Source organism: Tamandua tetradactyla, chromosome 20, assembly GCF_023851605.1.
Source record: "Tamandua tetradactyla isolate mTamTet1 chromosome 20, mTamTet1.pri, whole genome shotgun sequence".
Classification (NCBI taxonomy): Eukaryota; Metazoa; Chordata; class Mammalia; order Pilosa; family Myrmecophagidae; genus Tamandua; species Tamandua tetradactyla.
This window is the reverse complement of record NC_135346.1, coordinates 49,299,321-49,318,041: the sequence shown is the minus strand read 5'-3', so window position 1 is coordinate 49,318,041 and position 18,721 is coordinate 49,299,321. Positions and strand designations below refer to the sequence as shown.

Below are 18,721 nucleotides of genomic sequence, written 5' to 3'. Positions count from 1 at the left end.
CAAGTGTAGAAAAACATGTTTCTAAACAGAATAACAGTCTTTGCCATTTTTTCCAACTTGCATACCATCTGGAAATTCTGATTTTTTTTTTCCAAAGGGTAGGAAAGAAATGTGCTCCAGGCACAAATAAATGTTTACAGCTGAGTTATAAACCGAGAACGGTGGGGCTTAAAACAGACAGGCTGGCAATGATGGAGCTCAAGCTGCATACAGACAAATAATGCTGGGGGTTGGGCCAGCTTGCTCTGTGCATTGGCCCTTCTGAATGAGAAGTCCTGCTTGCCACAGACCTCATCAAGCAAGTGTTTGGGAAGAAATCTCCATCTGAATCCTTACAAGGTAAAGGAAAAAGATGAAGAGGAATTACTGCTTATCTTGACATTCTGAAGGCAGTCCTTTGCCCTTGGAAAACACAGCACCTCATAAAAATGGCAGTCCTTGGAGACATGTTAAATGGACTGACTGAGAGGTGTAATGATGACGTCAGTGACAACAATTAATATTCATGGGCTGCTGACTAAGTACCTGACACCACCCACAGTGTTTGACAAGGATTGTCTCTTATATCCTGGACAGTAAGTTTATGAGGTAGTACCATTTTACAGATAAGGAACTGGAGGCTTAGAGGTGACAAATGATCTGCTTAAGATCACACAGTTTCTAAGCGAAAAGAGCTGACGTTTGAATCCAGCCAGACTGACTCCTGAGTCATGTATTACAGAGGACATTTCAATGCAGAGTTACCAAAAACATATTATAACCAGTACTGGGTCAAGAAGAAAAAACTGATGTATACAGCGGGGGGGGGGAGGGGTTTGACCTCTCCTAATCCCCTATAATTTGTGTCCCTAGAGAAGCAGAAGTGGGCTTGGGGATGATATAGCATGGTCAACAAACTTTTACTGTAAAAGGTCAGTAAATATCTGCAATAAGTAATTTTTTACAGATAGTAAATATCTGCAAGAAGTCAGATATTAAAAAAAATATATATATATCTTTCTATCCCACAAAGCTTGTGTCTCTGTCACAACTACTCAACTCCACCATTGCAGCAGGAATGCTGCCCCAGGCAATGTGCAAAAGAATGAGCATGGCTGTGTTCCAATCCTACTTAATTTACAGAAACAGGCAGCTGGCCAGATTTGGCCCACGGGCTGTAGTTGGCTGACCCCTCATACAGAAGATACCATGAAATTTGTGATAGGTTTTAAGAATGACCCATGACATTTTACTTGGGAATTTAAACTTTCTTAAAACCAGTGGACAAACTAGGCACATAGTATGTGTCCTTGAAACGTTCTCATGATCTCAGCTAATCAAACTGGATTCCCTTATATTCTCTGACCAGGTGAGAATCCGGAATTGAATCTTCCCTCTCAATGTTTATGTAATCCCAGGTGTATAGAAAAGTGCTCCTGCTGTTGTAATGAAGATTGGATTAGTTCATTACTTTTAACGCAGAAATACATGTGACATGGCGAGTTACTCTGGCAGTAGGTGTGCTCCCTCTTCTTGATGGGATACCCAACAACCAATGCATTAATTAATTGAAAGAGAGAGAGGAGAAAAAAATAAACCAAGGACAACAACAAATGGAAATGGAAAGGAAGACAAAACCCAACGAACATACTCTCTCAACCAATTAATCAAGTGCTTTGTTTCCACTAACATATCACAGTGTGTAGCTGGCCTGTCTAATAAACTCGTTTCCAAACCTGAGGAATGTAAACACTCCTAAAGACCAGGTAATGAAATCTCTATCGATGTGCCATCTTAGATGGGACTCACATGTCAGTGTTTTGCTTACATTTTAATTTGCTCCTGCAGGGTACTTACCCACTAATTGCTTAATAAGATTAACCTCCCTGGCAATGTGTGGTGTATCTTGATTAAAACATTACCAGAGTGAAAGATTATCGTATGCCACACACACGTGCACACACAAACACACACGTGGAGGGGGTGTTATTTAATTTACTTATTGCCAATATATCTTGATTGCCTCTACAACACTGGAAAAGTAGTGGATTGGGATTGATTGATTCGGGTTATTTAAATGTATAGAATTGAGGAGGGGGCAGAAGGGAGGTCACTGGGTAAAGAAACCTAAGGTCAATTTCTCTTAAGAGTTAGGGGTGTGTGTGTGAGAGAGAGAGAGAGAGAGAGAGAGAAGGCCCAAATCTTTCTATACATTTTTCTTTTTTAAAAAAACATGGGCAGGCACAGGGAATCAGACCTGGTTCTCTGGCATGGCAGGTGAGAATTCTGCCACTGAGCCACCGTCACACCACCCAACTTTTCTAGTCATTTTATAACCTAAACTTTAGAAAGACTTAAGAAGAGAGGTGACGCTCTTCAGTCACTGGAAGATTACTCTTCTGGTATTCAGGAAGGAAGTTCAATTTCCACTTTAGACAATTTAAAATTCTCTCACTTTTTCTTAAGTATCTTATCGACAAAATTCACCGGGAAATGATCTGGCAAACGTTTTGTCTGTCCCATAACTCATTTGGAAAATATCTGAACTGGTGATATTATACGACTTACACAATATTTTCTAAGACGTGTTGCATCTGCAGTGAATAACTGAAGTCTTTCCAAAGACTTAACAGAAAGTGTTTCTTCATTTGTTCACTTAAAGACACCATCCTCTCAATCAAGACTTGTTTTCTGAGAGGAGTTTTCTACCATGCCATTTAGGGATGTCGAAAGGGGGTGGGAGTTAAAACTGGCACTTAATCCCCAATGGCAGGAGGGGCTGGTGCTAGTTTGTGAAGGTCAGGGCATAGCTGTGACTCCCATCCATGGAGGACTCTATTTGCAAAGGATTTGTATAAAATTTCAGAACGTAAACACATATAAAATATATCCCAGGGCCTGATGATAGAATATGCACATTCACTGTCAAGTGTATATTCTGCATTCTTCTGAAAGGATAGGCAGGCTGTGGACATAAAATTAGAGGATGTTTATGGATAAAACATAACTGAGACCCCTAAGATGTCCAGATCAGCCTTTGTGGTGGTGGGCAGTCCAGTGCATCACAGGAGGCTTAACAGCACCCTCGCCTCTACTCACTAGATGCCAGCAGCACCCGTTCCACCTGTGACAACCAACGTCTCCAGGCACTGTCAAATGCTCCCTGGGGGGCAAAGTTGTCCGCAGCTGAGAACCACTGCTATAAAGAAATGAAGGAGCAGACAGATGGAGTCAAATATTAGAAGTGAAGAGATTACCCATCTGAGGCCATTCTGGCTCCAGCCATTTTTGTCAGTTAAGGCAAAATAAAGTTTTCATTTTTTAGGTCTATTTAATGTACCTGATAATAGAAAACACATAATTTCATTTTCAGATACAACTTTTTCATGCTTACTTAAAGGTAATTGAGTGTTAAGATAATGACAGATAAGTTGAGTGATTCCTGAAGACTGGGTAAAAAGGCAAAAAGTCATGCTTGCAGGCTTTAGGACAGCTCTAGAGAGAACAATTCAAGCAACATTAACATCTCATGATGATTAATGTGTAACTCTAAGGGCAGATGAATTCTGGAATCTTCTCTGAGCAACTTTACAAATAGGAGAGAGTAGGATGGAGTAGATGTCTCCTGCCACTGTTAAGTGGAAAATGACTGATCGAAGAAAAACTCCAATGTCCTGGCCAAAGACACACAGAATCCAGATCTTAGTTCAGGTTTGTATCTGCCTACTTGTTTGATTTGGGCCAAGTTTCTCAAATATTCTGGGCTTCAATTTTGGGGAGATAATTGTCCCCTCTTCAGAGTTGTTGAAGAAGTTACACAATATTAAGCTTGGCATATAACAGTCACCCAGTGAATATTATTTCCTGTCACTTCTTGGAACTATGTCTGTGGGATATTTTAAGAAACATGGGGTGAACTGGTTTTATATGCTGGGAGGAAAGGTGGAAAATTCTGTGATTGGAGGAAACCTTCAATGCAACCTCTCCTGTTTGTGATTTCCATCTTGAATTCAGCAACATCCCACCATGTGCCAGCCAGAGAGCTGTGCCATTGGCTGCTGTTGTCTTTTAATTGCTCCCTTGTCCCCGCCTCCCCACGGTTCTGTTTTCTCTCCTCCTTCTTAGCACCTTGTTAGCACTTTTTTTTTCCTGCAAGAATACAGTTGCCTGATTGCTTCAATAAACATTTCTATTGTCCCCGGCTCTGTTCTGGGAAAGCGAAGCTTTGTTCCCTAGTTGTCAAATTCCTTTCTCTCCCCCACCCCAAAAAGCGGGACAGCACTGAGCATCTCTCTTTTATGCCATGCCAGGCGGTGCTTCCTCCCCAGGGACACCGCATCTCTCCTGGCAGGAGAGGGACCTAGTCTCCTGGCATGTGCTGCCTGCTGCTTTCCGCCTTCTGATTAGGCAGGACTTTCTCCTGCTGCTGCTGCTGCTGCCACTCCAGCTGCTGTTGTAGCTGCTGCTTCTGCCCAGGCCTTGGGAGGCTTTCCAGCAGCTTCAGACTGCACCGGTTATCGTAGACAGCACAGGTATGCACGTTGCTCTGAGCAGGCACCTGCCAGGTCCCCATGGCTCCAGCCAAGCACAGCTAACAGACAGGGAACAGCAAACAGCTTTTAAACAGGGACACCTAGGAAAGGCGATGTTTTGGTTTTTTTCCGCGCCTTTCTTTAAATTTTTGCATACCTTCCAAGATTTGAATTAGAAAACCTGAAGCAGCTGGTAAGAGCTCTGAATTTTCCTGTGACCTCAAGAGGGCAAGCAGCAGCTGTAACCTCACCTTTGCCTCCAGATGGCATTGTTGCCACATCATCGTTTCCTGGTAAGCCGGTCCTTATCCCATTGTTAAAGGTGTGTCCATCTGCCGGCTGGAGTTGCCAATTGAGTCCGAGCAGATGCATTGCTGCAGGAGAGACAAAGTAATGAAAATATGAATAGATAATTCAGCAATGCAAATGTCAAGGGGGAGGGCCAGGTGCCTTTTCTAAGCGATTGCCTTTTAAGGAAGCCGCAGTTCAAAAATGGCTTGCCAGAAGCCCTAGGGATTAACTAAATATGAAAGCAGGTTGATCTGAGCAGTTAGGGCTCCTCTTTGCCGCTGTGGCCCGCAGCTTCAGGAGAAGAGGGCCCCCCATTGGGGGGTGGAAGAGGGAGGAGAGGACATTGCCCAGACCTTTGAAATGGTGCTACCAGGGAGAGGAAAAGGCACCTCGGCAATCACAATCTCCACAGAGGAGTCAGGGGTCCATTACACCCTTCCTTTCCTACACTCTGGACGCTCCTGTTTTCAGACTGGTGGTCCAGGACTATAGGCAAGGATGGTTTCCCCCAAACTACTCACAATGTAAACGTTTCAAAATAAGACTTCCTAAATGGTACAGGTCTGCTGATCTCACATTCCTGCACTGAAATCCCAGTGCCACCAGCAGAATTTGCAGTTGTATTGGCCCATTTGAAAGCCCATGTACTTGTTTCAAACTCAAAAAAACATTTCTCCTCTCCACCCCTATTCATGACAATTTGACACCTCTCGGTAAGGCTGTGGGAATAGCTCACAGCGGTGATGATGGGCTCCTTTCCCAGAAATGTTCTAGTCCTTTCTTGCTCTCTCTTTTTCTCCCGTACACACATGCACACATCTCCAAAAGACAGACTAAGACAAAGAATTCCGAGGCACTGCAACTTCTTTGCTAAGGAAAGAAATAAGTCTGCAGAGCTCAGTTTTCACTTCCATGTGCTTCTCAGCCCCCAGACACAAACTCCGTCTTCCATTTCCCCCTCCTCAGTCCTCTGGGCCCTTCTCCCTGCAACCTGTAGCAAGCGCAAGCCTCCCCCCCCCTCCCCCCTCATGGTTTGCAGTGAATTGTTAATATTGAGTGGAATGAAAGGCAGATCTCAAACACAGGTATTTTTTTCCCAAGTCCTTATCTAAGAAATGCTTCATTTGCAAATACACAAGGAGTTAATTCTCTTGAATATTTCCCATCTGACAACCACGGTGTCACGCCTGTCCGGCATTTCAGCTGGACACAAGTTGAAGCCAATGTAGCAACGGTGGGAGAGAAAGGGCTGTTGATAGAGAAAGGTTCCGAGTTGGATGCAGGGATTGGGAGAAACAATTAACCACAGGAAACGCAATTAACAATGCTTAGGAAATTGTTCACACAGCAATTAATTCTACATGCCTACCACCACTTAAAGTCAGACTGCGTTCTATTAAGGTTAAAAACCTATCTCCAAACAATGAAGCTCAGATTGATGGCAGCAGACTAAGGTGGCTGGGTGTCCCTGGGTAAAGTGTCTGATTCTTTTTTCTTTCCCACATCCCAATCTCAGAACCATGTTGTCTTTCTACACATTATTTTGAAGTGTGAGTCCCAGTGTTGTAAGTGTTTGAGAATGTAAAGGCTAATAAGAATAAGTGACATTTACTGTACACTTTCCGTCAAGGTAGCACCTAATTTTCTCCTGCAGTTTATCCGTGATATGTAGGTTACTTATTTGAAGAGACCAGATTCTACTGCTTCAAATAATGACATATTTTCACTGCACAGAGGTCAGGAAATGAGAACTAATCATGGCTGTTTTAAGATAGTGATAACTTCTGATTTGTAATTACCAGGTGAAGAGGGCCAAGAAATGAGCTATTTTTAAATGATTTTTTTGTTGTTGTTTAATTTGCTATTACTGGGTTATCAAGGCTTGCCTTGAGCCAGCTGCTTCTGCATTGGAGCTGTGATTCTTTAGAGAGGGTCTCTCCGTGTCTTAAGATAGATGTAGTCAGGTCTTACAGGTACAGCTGGGGCTCACGTTAACCAAGCTTTGATTCTTACATCTACAGAAGGCAGTGGTGGGTCCATCAGCAAAAAAATGACAACCTCCCTTGTGGCTCATCAATATGAATAGTCTCGTCAAAGATGCTCCTCTGTTAGAGCACTCAGTCTTGTCATTCCCAGGTACAGAGCATATTGCAATTGTCACCTTTGGGAAAAAAAGCCAGCAAACAATACCCTCATCTTACTAAACACAAAGAGGGCAGTCATGAAACTGTATTCTCTCTCTTTCAAAGACTTCCCTCCCGACCCCCCAACCCCAAACCCTTTCTGTTTTAGGTTCCATAGGATCTTTTCACAAACAACAAAAAATGCTGTTTTTTCTGAATCAAGAAAAAACATTCTGAATCAAGAAAACCAAAGCTGAGGTGCAAAGGGTGAGGGTCAGAATATGCAAGTAACTTTTCAGACAACTCCCAGAAGTGAAAAGAAAAATAAGAAAGTGAAATGAAGATGGGAAAAGGGGAAAAGCCAAATCTGCTGAGCATAAGTTCTGACTTCCCAGCAGAAGCAATGCAACAAAAATGAAACTCAAGTTTGGACATATTTTCTGTTGTTGAACTCAACGTTAAGTAAATAAGTGAGAATTATATCGGGGATATAACCGCATTCTCTTGTTTTTTTGGGGGGTGGTGGTGGTGTTTGAAATAGACTTCTGTTTGCAATTTTTTTTTTTGTCTTGCTCAGCTATCCCTTCTCTCTTACTCAAGAAAGAAAATGAGAATATCTTTCTGGGCTGTGGGGATGGACTTAAATGTCCTTAGGTTAAAGACGCAAGGTAACTGTGGCATAAATGAGTTTCCTAATGAGAATGCTGGTTCTCATTCTGCTTCTGTTTAGCTCTATGGCTTGGGCTGAGAAATCAGTCTCTCAATCCACCCGTCTCTGTACCTTTTGTAAAGGGTTCCTTTTGCGGGTAGATAATGGCTCCTTACGGGCAGAGTAAGGCTTCGCATCTGAACTCCCCCGGGATGAGAAGCCTGTTGATCGTGGACGTTCGAGGACAGGGGGATCTCAGAATCAAAGGGGGATTATGGTAGGAGATGGTTATCTGCTTCATATTTCACAGTGATCGCTTTACAAGTTCTTTAGGCAACTGAGCTTCACTTGCCTCTGTCTCAAACGCATGTGGTTAACGAAGGACCATCTACCACAGTCAGCACCCCTTCTTAAGGGAGAGTTTTGTCACCCTGTAGAATTCAGGCATGACCACATGACTTGGCCGGCATGTACTCTGTCATACCTTTTTCCCTCTGCCACCTAGTCAGCCTGGGTCATGAGTGAAGATACTGCGAGTCCGAAGTCATGGCTGAGCAGTGATGGAATATAGAAAGAGTGAGAAATATACTACTATTGTTGCAAACCACAAAGGATTTGGGGTTCTTTGTTACAGCAGCATATCTGAGACTGCCTTCCCTGATACAGTCACTTAAAAGGAAATGGCTTAAAGTGGAAACGCTATTTTTATACAACAGATTTCTGTGCATTCCTTTATATCTTATTGTGTTGGGATCTGTTCTAAAATCCTGCTAGCACATATTAATGCTTTCAACATTTGTGTCCTGGTCTCTTCAATTTGGACCTACTATCAGAGCTAGAAGTGGAAAGCTGAGAGGGTTCAGATTAGCCAGAGTTATTGCTTCTTCATCTCAAGATTTTGGGTAAACATGGGCCTCATCAACTTACATTTTACCTAACAAGTGATTCCCCCACTCCCTCAACTGATATTCCAGCGGTTCATCCCCAGAGGTCTGGATCTCAGGGTCAGAAGTGAAATGAGTTTGGGAGGCCCTCTCCCTAGCGCTGCTCACTCCCACCAACAGCCCCAATGCACAATTTATCATGATTTGACAGCCTCCGCTCCAGAGAGACCCCTGGCTGGAACATCGGGGCTCCATGGGTCAGCAAGATTGGGATGGCGAAGGGCTCCGAGTAGAAGCTCGTGTCATCCAGGTGGCAGCTGGGAAATCAGCCACTAAAAACACAATAGGCAGCCAAAGTCTGAATGTATCCACCTGGCTAATTGGAGAAAACTTGCGTAGAATCCTGAAAATGAACCAAGGCAGGATGGACAGACCACACACAGATAGCGGATTTCAGCGAGAATAATAAATGGACCAAACTGGAGTTAGGGTGCTATTTTTCTTATTGAAGTTATGATATTTTTTGTGTGCCAGATGGGCTCGAAAAGAAATACTCAGAGGGAGCCAAAGCGAGAGAAAGGGAGTCGGGTGGGTTGCTGGTAGCTGAGAATGCTCCAGCAAGGGCAGGAACAGGAATTCTCTAGCAAGGACAGGGAGAATATTTGCCTTGAAAGGTGGCAGCTTGGAATGGGGGCTGTCTGCAATAGTAATTAGGGTCTGTGTGGGCCCTGCTGGGTGCCACTTAGAACCTTCCGTGTTCATTGGCCGGCAGAGGATCAGCCTGACAAGAGAGTCAATCAATATGTCAGCAACACTTCCCAGAGAGCTGCTCAGCTCCTGCTTGTCAAAGAGGGCAAACATGGAGGCCACGGATGCTCTGTGTTTGCCGAGCAGGCCCCCAGGAGCAGGGGCTATCTTTAAAGATCAGGCTTGTCGATACAGAACCGGAGGAAGAGATGGGGCTTTCCCTTTGAAAGTGAAAGACTTCAGCCCAAGGAGAGCTAGGGAGCGGGAGGAGGGAGGTAAGCCTGCTGGGCCTGGGGCCTCAGCATGTGGTCAGATTCAAAAGGGTCTTAGAGATGGGGGAAAGCACCTTCACAGACCAGGTAGGATGATGGGGAGGATCCGAATTGGACCTCCCTGCCCCCACGATGGCAGGGCTCCGTGGGACATGTAGCCAGTTGCAAAAGTACCAATGCTGTGGGGAGGGCACTGCGGTGAATGGGTCAGGGCTAAATGCACAGGCTAACCCTGGGCTTGCTGGCCAACCTGCAGAGGTATCTCGGCAAATGGGTGAAAATTAACACATGCAAATAAGCCCATCCACTATGATGGTGATAATTAACATTTATTTTTGCAAGATGCCAGGTATTATATTAATTACTTCAATTCCATTGTTTATTCATTATTTATCATAACACAAATATTTATTGAGCACTTACTGTGGATTAGGTGTGTCCTGGGTACCAGGAGTCAAACAGTTAACAAAATTCCTTGTGCTCATGGAATTTACATTCTAGCAGGAGACAGAGAAATTAAATATTTAAGTGGAAAGGAGAATATAGGGTTAGGGAGTACAAGGGGGGTGGGGTATGGGGAATTGAAAGTGGTTTTTTATTTTGTTTGATACAGAGTGGTCAGGCATGACTCTATGAAAGGTATTATTTGAACCAAGACCTAAAAGAAGTGAGAAAGCAACCCATGCTGGCCTCTGGGGAAGAGCCTTCCAGATTGGAGCGAATTTAGCGGGAAAGAAGAGTGGCGCGTGATGGAATAAGCGGAGTGGCAGGGAAAGGTGCTGTTGCAGTAATTTTGCATTTTACCTTGGGTGAGATAGGATGCCAATGGAGCGTTTTGAGGATGAACGCTCATTCATTTCCATTCTCATCCTATGTGCTGGCAATGTAAGGTACATTTTATAAATAAGGAGATTGAGGTTTAGAGAGGCTAAGTGACTTTCCCATGATCACACAGTTAGTAAATAGGAAATCCGGATTCCAACCCAGACAGTTCTAAGAGCAGAGTCAAAGCTTCTAACCACTGTGCTCTCCTGCTAGCAACTCCCACTCTCCTGGAGAATGGGGGCTCTTGGAGCTTCCTAAGTAAATAACTGCTTAGCCAAGACTAAGCAAGGCAGGTCTATTATTTCTTACTAATTACCTTCTAAACTTTGTGGACGCTCACTCATGAATGCCTACCTCCTTCTGTAGGCAGCTGTTAGCCCTCTATTCATATGTCCTCGGTCACCAACAGGTTTGCTATTTAACTTAGAAGAACCACTATTGTAAATATAAAATAAATCTCTTTGGCTACTTCACTTTATACTCAGGCTGGCTAACAATCAAGATGTTTGGGGATGTTTTCCTTGGTCGGTTTGCTTATTATCCTTTGGGGACGCAGTGCTTCATCCTTGAAGAGAAGGGGAGGCTGCTGCAATGTATTAATTGTATCCCTTTTAGGGCCACTGTCAGGGCCAAAATTACCTTCTGCCCTAAAATAAAGGATGCAAAGAAAACCATGAGGCTAACGTTCACAGAAATGCTTTAAGTCTTAAAGGAGCTTTAAAAAAATTAAATCTCAGCAGAGTTAAAAAAAAAATCCCTTTCAAACCACCTTGGTGAAATGATTTCTCTTATTTTCCCAGACTGTATTGCAATAAACTGAACGGAATGAATTTTCAAAGCACTGTCTGGAAGTGACGCCCACAAAAGCCTTTACTAGTAATGGGATTTGTGCACTGATCTCCCAAGAATGCTCTGAAAACTTACTTCCCTCTGTCCAGCTCCCATCTTGCAGCTTCCAAAATGGTTGCACAACTTATGGCCAGGAATTACACACAAGAGGAAGGATGAGTCGTGGTTGTGATTCCAGGATCCTGGCATGACCACTGGGAATGAGTGGGGCCCTCTGGGGAAATGTGCCCGCTTTCACCTCTCTGAGGGCACTCTCTTACCGTCTAGCCCTGGTCCTAAATCGGTCCTCAGCAGGGATTTTTGTCAGCCGCCTTCCTAATTTCAGCCTTTCCTGCAAAAGCGACGGTTTTTCTCCCCCCTTCTGCATGTCTGCCACGGGAGCAAGGTGACAGCTGCATGAGGCGGCTTTGGGACCAGGGAGCAGTATGTTCTGGAGACAAGAAGAATCCACACGGAGGACCCGGGCAGTCATCTATTCTCATGACAGGCTTGGGATGGAACAGCCACGAGATTAATCAGTCCCTGGGTTTGGAGTACACGAATGGGCTCCTTGCAGCTTTGGGAGGCACAGGGACCCCCAACCTCGTGCTATCTACTCCACTCCCCTCAAACCCCCTGCGGCGATGGGGGCCCCTCGAGTGTCGACACTGGGGGTGCGTGGTGCTGGGGGGCCCAGGTGACCTCTAAAAGGCCCTCTGGTTCCCAACATCAGGGCGGATCAATATGCAATACAAACACTCGGGCGTGCAGCCCTTCTCTTTGTGTGGAGTCTCCAGGAACGTGCAGATTTGCGGTCAGGCAGCCCACCGTGCACTGAGCAGACGCATCCTCATGCAAACATAACCTTGGAGCCATCAGCCGCCCTGGGCATCACTGCCCAGCCCCTACTACCCTATTCCTGCTGCTATTTTTCTGAGAAAGAAATAAAATAAAAGCCTTTCTTTCTCCAAGAAAAGACCCACGTGATCCAAATACCTTCAGAAAACGATAATATCAGTAGGTTTTAATCTGGGTCTGGGATTTTAAGAGCTCGTGTGATAAGATACATCCCCACAATCCGCACACCCATACACCTATAAACACAACCCCTGCCCCCCGCCTCCCCCAGCTTGTCATTCAGTGTTGACAACCCAAGCAGTATTAGCCTTTCTTTAAAGACCAGCGACCAGCAGCCCTGTTAAAGAGGGGGGCAGAGCCATGAGACCACCAGCTACAAAGGGAAGGGGGCGGCGGCTGCATGCAGCATGCGGCCACCGGAATCCTAGGAAGCAGACATTATGAATGTTTTAGAGGATAAGATGTCATATCGATCGGCAGATGTGCAATGTGTGCTAGAACAAAGAGGGAGAGACTCCCCCGTGGAAAAGAACCTTCTGTAGGAAGGAGCGGTCAGGGGCTCAGGAGGAAGGCAGCGATGGGGGCACCGGCCCTACCCTGTCCCCAGGGCAGTTTCACCTGCGGCTGTAGCAAACAAGAGAGGGAGGGTCCAGACTCACTGTCCTTCCCCGAGTCCAGGAAGCCCCCAACAAACTGCTCCCACCGAGCCCTCAGGTTGAAGTCTGGAGTGCACAGCCAGGCAGCCTGAAACGGGGCAGAAAAGGCTGGGGTGGGAGGCTGAGGGGTTAGGAATATGGCAAAGGAGAAACTTCCCCTATTCGAGGACTCTGAGACATACCAGATACATTCCCATCAGGGTTCAAATCCCTGGACTGCTTTCACAAACACTTTCCGTAGCTGTAATGAAAGCTAATATTTAAAAAAAGTACCAGCTCAATTGTCAGGCACTATCCTAAGCACCTGGTATGCATTACGCATTTACTTCTTTTCACTAAACCTAGAGGTATGTATCCTTTTTACTCTCATTTTAAAAGATGAGGCAACGCCGGCATAGAGGCATTGGGAGATTTGCTCAAACTGCCAGGGCTGGGTGGGAGGGGCAGCTGGCATTGGAAGCAGGCAGAGGCTGCCACGTGCACTTCCTCTTTCTATTCCTGCATACCTCTGGGGCAAGGGATGGCCATTCCAACCTCACAGGGGGTTGGTGCAGGTATAAAGAAGTTATCGGGGGCATGGAAGCACTCCAATAACGTGGCTCACACACTTCCTGCCAGATCCTAGGTCATTCTGCCATTATAGCAAAGGCGGTAGTGGGTAACATTTATTGAGTGCTTTGTGTATGGCAGGCATGAGGCTAAGCACTTGCCACCAATTTTAGGAGGTGTGTGCATTATTTTCCATTTTTGCAGATGAAGAATTTGAAGCTCAGGAAGCTGAAGAAACTAATATGCTCAAGGCCACACAGCTGGTAGGCAGTAGAGGTGGGATTTGAACCTGAGCTGTATGACACCCAAGGCCAGCGTCCTTGAGAACTGCACCATCCTATGTTGCAGCAGGATATTCATTAGCTCAACTTCAAGAGGAGAGAAGAGTTGGGGGTGTGGGCTTATCTACATATTCGTCCTCCATTTGCCTGCACCCCCCTGTAAAGACATCTTTGTGGTTTCCTCATCAGCCTCCAATTTTGGGAGGTGTTAGAATAGAAGAGCCCAATCAGCATGAGTCTCCAGATTATTTTGTCTGGGGCTCTGCTGTAGAGATAGTGACCTTGAGCCCTATTTAGAGGTGAAATGACTTGCTCAAGGTCATGGCAACCAGTGGCTGCTTGAGTCAGGAATCAGACTTGGTCTCTTGACTCTTTGCCTAGTTCTCTTTCCACTGTACTATTCAATCGCCGTGAAGAATGACAGAGAAGAATGTCTAAGCCTATGTGGAATGGAATGCCTTATTAAATAGAAAATGAAGGGACTGCGGGAGAGATCCTCCTCTCACTAATCTGCGATATTTTTACTACTACTGCTTATGAGGGAGGGAATGAGCAAAATAACCTATTAACAAAATTAGTCCACAAAAGGGGCGCCATGGTTCTTTCTGATCCTATAGTTATGACACTGAGTTTCTATGACAAGTTATTTCTACTGCAGAAGGTTATTTACAAATAGAATCTAAAATCAATAATTTTTAAAATATCTCCCCAGCCTGATGATGCTGTGGTTGATACACACATGTGGCCTCCTGCACATGAACTTGGTGATTTTTCAGAAGTGAGAAATGAGTGAAGAAATAAGAATGTGGAGCAAATCTTGTATGTAATTCTCACTCCAATTTGGTCATTTGTTCAGCAAAGCCAAATTGGGCACATGGGGAGGAGGCTGCCAGTGTCCTTTTAAATTTTTAATTTTGACATGGTCAAAATTAAAGGGATTTTTTTTTTTTTAGCTCAGAAATATAAAATTTTGTATTAGCAAATTGGGCTTGAGCCTCCTCTTTAAAGGTTTTTAGTTAAGTGGATTTCAAATGGCTAACCTGAAACATTTAAAACTTGATTCTGATGGAAAGAACTACCAGTGTTAAAAAAATGAGTTCTCTCTCTGAGGGCCTGGCTACATGGTGGGGAATGAAATTTCTGGAAATGTGGTAGTCTTCTTAGCCCTCCGATATGTTCAATAAAACTTCTGTTGACTTCTTAATGGCTAGCTTCTTGGTAAGAAAAAGCTAATCTGGAAAAAAAAAAGATAATATCTTTGTGGAATGGATGCCACCTGTCCCCATAAAAATAACTACATTTTCATCTGCAATTAGATAAATGACACAATTAGACTTATTTTAAGTTTCTGAAAATTTTTTTTATAGACGTAATTTCAGTTTTTTTGGTCATATACATGTCTTCCATGCTAAATCTACAGATTTCTCTCAATAGGCAGCAACTGTAGACTGACATGGTATTTTTGCTTATAGAAAGCATTGCGATGATAGCAGAAAGACATTTGACGTGGCTCCTCAAAATGACCCCTCCCATGGCCTTTGTTCTCTATATAACTCTATCATAACTCTACTGCAGATTCTAATCCAGGTGGAACCCAGACCACCTTCAGGTCAGATGTCCGGGTGAGACAGACAGCCCTGTTGGGAGCTAAAGACAGATGAGCATCTTTGTAAAGTTCCCCAACTTGCTTTCATTCCTTAACTCTTTGAGGGTAAAATTCCTAAACTCGTCCCTATGAATTGCCTCATTGGGTTTCATTTAATGTTGACAAGATATTCCTGAGGAAGGTATTTTGTTATCCCTATTTTATAGATGAGGAGATTGCAGCTCGGCTCCGTTACCCAACATGCCCAAGGTTTAGGGTTGTCAGCTTTGTTTTTTAATTTGCAAACCTGGCAACCCTGCCAAGATTCCAGAGTGAGGACTAAACCTCTGTTCTTTTGCACCCCCAGAATAGCCTCCTAATCAGTGGCCTCAGGTCCTTAAGTTTTGCTCCCAGATCTATTAAAAAGAATTGTGGCAAGTGAGGGAGCTTCACTCTCCTTTCTGAGATGCCCACATTTGCAGTTCTCCACCCTGAATGTGATTTGCATTCTGCCTCTGGACCAAAACTGTCAAACAGAAATAAAATACCAGCCACAAATGCAATTTAAAATTTTTCTAGTAACCCCATGAAGTAATAAAGAAGAAACTTAGTGATATGTTTTCAAAACATTATTCAAAATATTACCATTTCAAAAGGTTGTCAATATAAAAATCATTAATGAGATTTTACTCCTTTTTTTGCATTAAGTCTTCAAAATCTGGTTTGTATGTTATATATACAGGATATTTCAGATCAGATGCCAGATTTTCAATGGTTAAAGTGAAATGGCCTTCTATTAAAACAATAAATGTGTGCTTAACAGAAAAATAATTTCTATTGCTTTGATGTAAAATTTAAATTTAACTTAATAAAGGGATTAAAAAAATCAGTTCTTCACTTGCACTAACCATGTTTCAAGTGCACAGTTGCCATGTAGGGCTACTGGTTATTGGAACAGCAGTTCCAGAGCTTTGTGGCCTAAAGAGGCTCCTCTGTGATTTCAGGATATTTTGCATCCAGCTCTTAGAGCATTCATGGCTTTGCATGGTAATTACTTATTACTTACTTACTGATTGTCTCGTCCATCCATCTTTGAACCATGAGTATCTTGAGAGACCATTTTTTAGATATGCCCTAGCAAACACCATAACGTTCAAGAACTATTTATTGAATGAAAAAGTAGCTGGGAAACTTGTCTTTTAAAAAACGCAATTTATTGAGCTTTTCCAGTGTGCCAACCTAAGAATAATAATGGCAATAGTTTAAAAAAAAAAAAGAAAAACCAGAACAATCTACTGCATTCGTACGTGAGCCAGGCTGTCTCCCTGCTCCTTGCTTTGAAGGCATTTTCTCATTTGATCATCAAAAAACCATTTTTCAAGTAGGAGTTATCCTTACCTTATAGATGAGAAACCGAGGTTTAGAGAGATTAAATAATTTGCCCACACTCTCACAGCTACTGCATGCCGGAGCCTAGGTTCAAACCACAGATGTATCTTAATCACCCAGCCAATCTTTCTCTAACCTCAGTTTTCATCAACCATGTCTATGACTTCTACTAAATCTGAACTCCACTTGTACTATTATTCCTTTAACTACATTTAAAAGCTATCCCCTTCTTTCTTAACTTGAATAAATTTAGCCTCAATCCCAAACAACATCTATGAAATGAAAAGCCTTATGAATTAGTTACATAGTTTCATAATACATTAAAATGAACATGTAACCACGGAGACAAAGTTTTCCCCCACACCACACAGCCATATTGTGCACCGCCAGTGACATGCCCATGAAACTTGGGGAAACATCACCCCCTGCTAGATTGCATCAGACCTTCAATATTTGCCTGGGCTCTTCCCAGAGACCCACTGTTGTTTCTGTTTTCTTTTTTATCTTGCTTTCTTGCACAGGAGTCCAAGGAAAAAAGCAAGAGCAGTAGAGGAGCAGCCTGGAAGACAGGCGCTCCCTGCCTGTTGTTCCTCATCATCCTCAGCTGTGAAAAAGCAAAAACATAAGCAAACCACAATATCTAAGACTTTGAGGGTTTTTCTTCCCTCCCGCAGGGTCAGAAGATAAGAACTGCTCCAGAAGGAAGACTGCATCCATTGGGTTAGCGCTACCCGGGGAGGTCTTTATAGCCTTGTCTCTGGGAGGTGCCAGGAGAGTTTCTAATCCATTATACCCTAAAGTCCAAGCGTATTTTAGAGTTCGAGTCCCCTCCCCCGTTGCCACCTGCTTTCCTCCCGGTCCTGGAAGCTCTGCCCAGCCCAGACCATTCCAACTACGTTCCCGGGCATCCCAGTTTCGAATTAACTCTATAAATTCGCCAGCAATCATTGAGCACCCTCTACATATACCAGAGGCTGCCAACCTTCAAAGCATGTTTCAGTAGGAATAAAAGCCAAACCTAATATGGTGTTTACTGTGTGCCAGACACTATTCTAAGCATTTTAAATACATAGAACCCCTGTGATAATACCATCTTTTCTGTAGGTCAAATATATAATAGCTGCACTTTCATCTGGTTCAATTTACTACTCCACTACTCGCCTAATACAATATCTCTAAAAGCAGGTACTTTGTTATACCCATTTCACAGCTGAAGGTGTGGGAGTGAGAGATTAGTAACTCGGCCAAGGTCACTCAGCTGGCAATGGTAGAGCTGGACCCTGAATGCAGGGCCTTACAATGCTCTCTGCCTCTGCAGGAAAAGACCCAGAAAAAAAAAAGCCTTCTTTTGCCTAAAGGCCATGCTCTATATTACACATTGTGGATAAAATTTGTTTCCATGGGCAGCAAGAGAACATGGTGGCTGTGGTTAGAGTAGTTCTGGAATCAGGCAGATCTAGCTCGAAACCCAGGTCCTGTCCCTTAGTAGGTGTGAGGCTCTGGGAAAGTCATTGCTATTTTAAACTCCTCAAATCCTCAGTTTCCTCAACTCTAAAATGAGAATCTAAAAAAGAAAAAACTAAAAAATATAAAAAAGCAAAAGCCAAAAATATATGTAAAACAAGAAAAAAAACAATAAATAAATAAAATGGGAATCTTAAAAATTCCTGCCTCTCAAGGGTTTGCCACAATAAATGAGATAATGCATGCAAAGTCCTTAGCTCAATGTCTAACAGAGAATAAGAGTCCAGGAAACAAAACTTATTTTGTGGACTGGCCAGAAGCAGCACTGTCTGGAAAAATTTATCTTTAAAATTCCATACGGCTAGTTTACGAGCAAATAGCCTACTCCTAAATTAGAGACTACCTGTCTTTTGAATTACAAATCACAGAATTCTGTACAGGAAAAAATTTAGGGATCACCTCTTCCAGATTAATTTTGTAGCAGAGGTTATAGAGACCTAGAAGGGTTAAAATTATCTTGGCAGAGAGGTTGTTCGTCTTTAGAGAAAATCACAGATTCTGGGTCTCATTTGCTTTTCCACCTTACTGCACTGGCTCTCCACGCGATTCTATTAGAGTGATGCTTTAACGAGGAACCTTGGACCGTGCTGACCTGGCTCACATATTTCTAGCAGGTGTGAAATCAGTGGCAACATTAAGCTATAGTTGTGAGGTGCAGTTGGGGTGGAGTTAGAGGTGGGTAGGGAAATTCTTCAAAGCTATCACAAATAAACGGTCTAAATAAAATCATGTGTTTCCTATGCAAATGT

The 18,721-nt window shown here is 43.5% G+C and overlaps 1 protein-coding gene across 8 annotated transcripts in view; it reads right to left on the bottom strand.

The window, feature by feature from the left end:
• The window catches only part of TENM2 (teneurin transmembrane protein 2), a 652,889-nt gene that overhangs the window by 193,235 nt on the left and 440,933 nt on the right, over positions 1–18,721 (bottom strand). For all 8 annotated transcript variants that reach the window (XM_077137592.1, XM_077137593.1, XM_077137599.1 and 5 more), the window contains one exon: positions 4,763–4,885. In XM_077137592.1, coding sequence (XP_076993707.1) covers positions 4,763–4,885 — 123 coding nt within the window. The remainder of the gene's footprint in view (positions 1–4,762; positions 4,886–18,721) is intronic.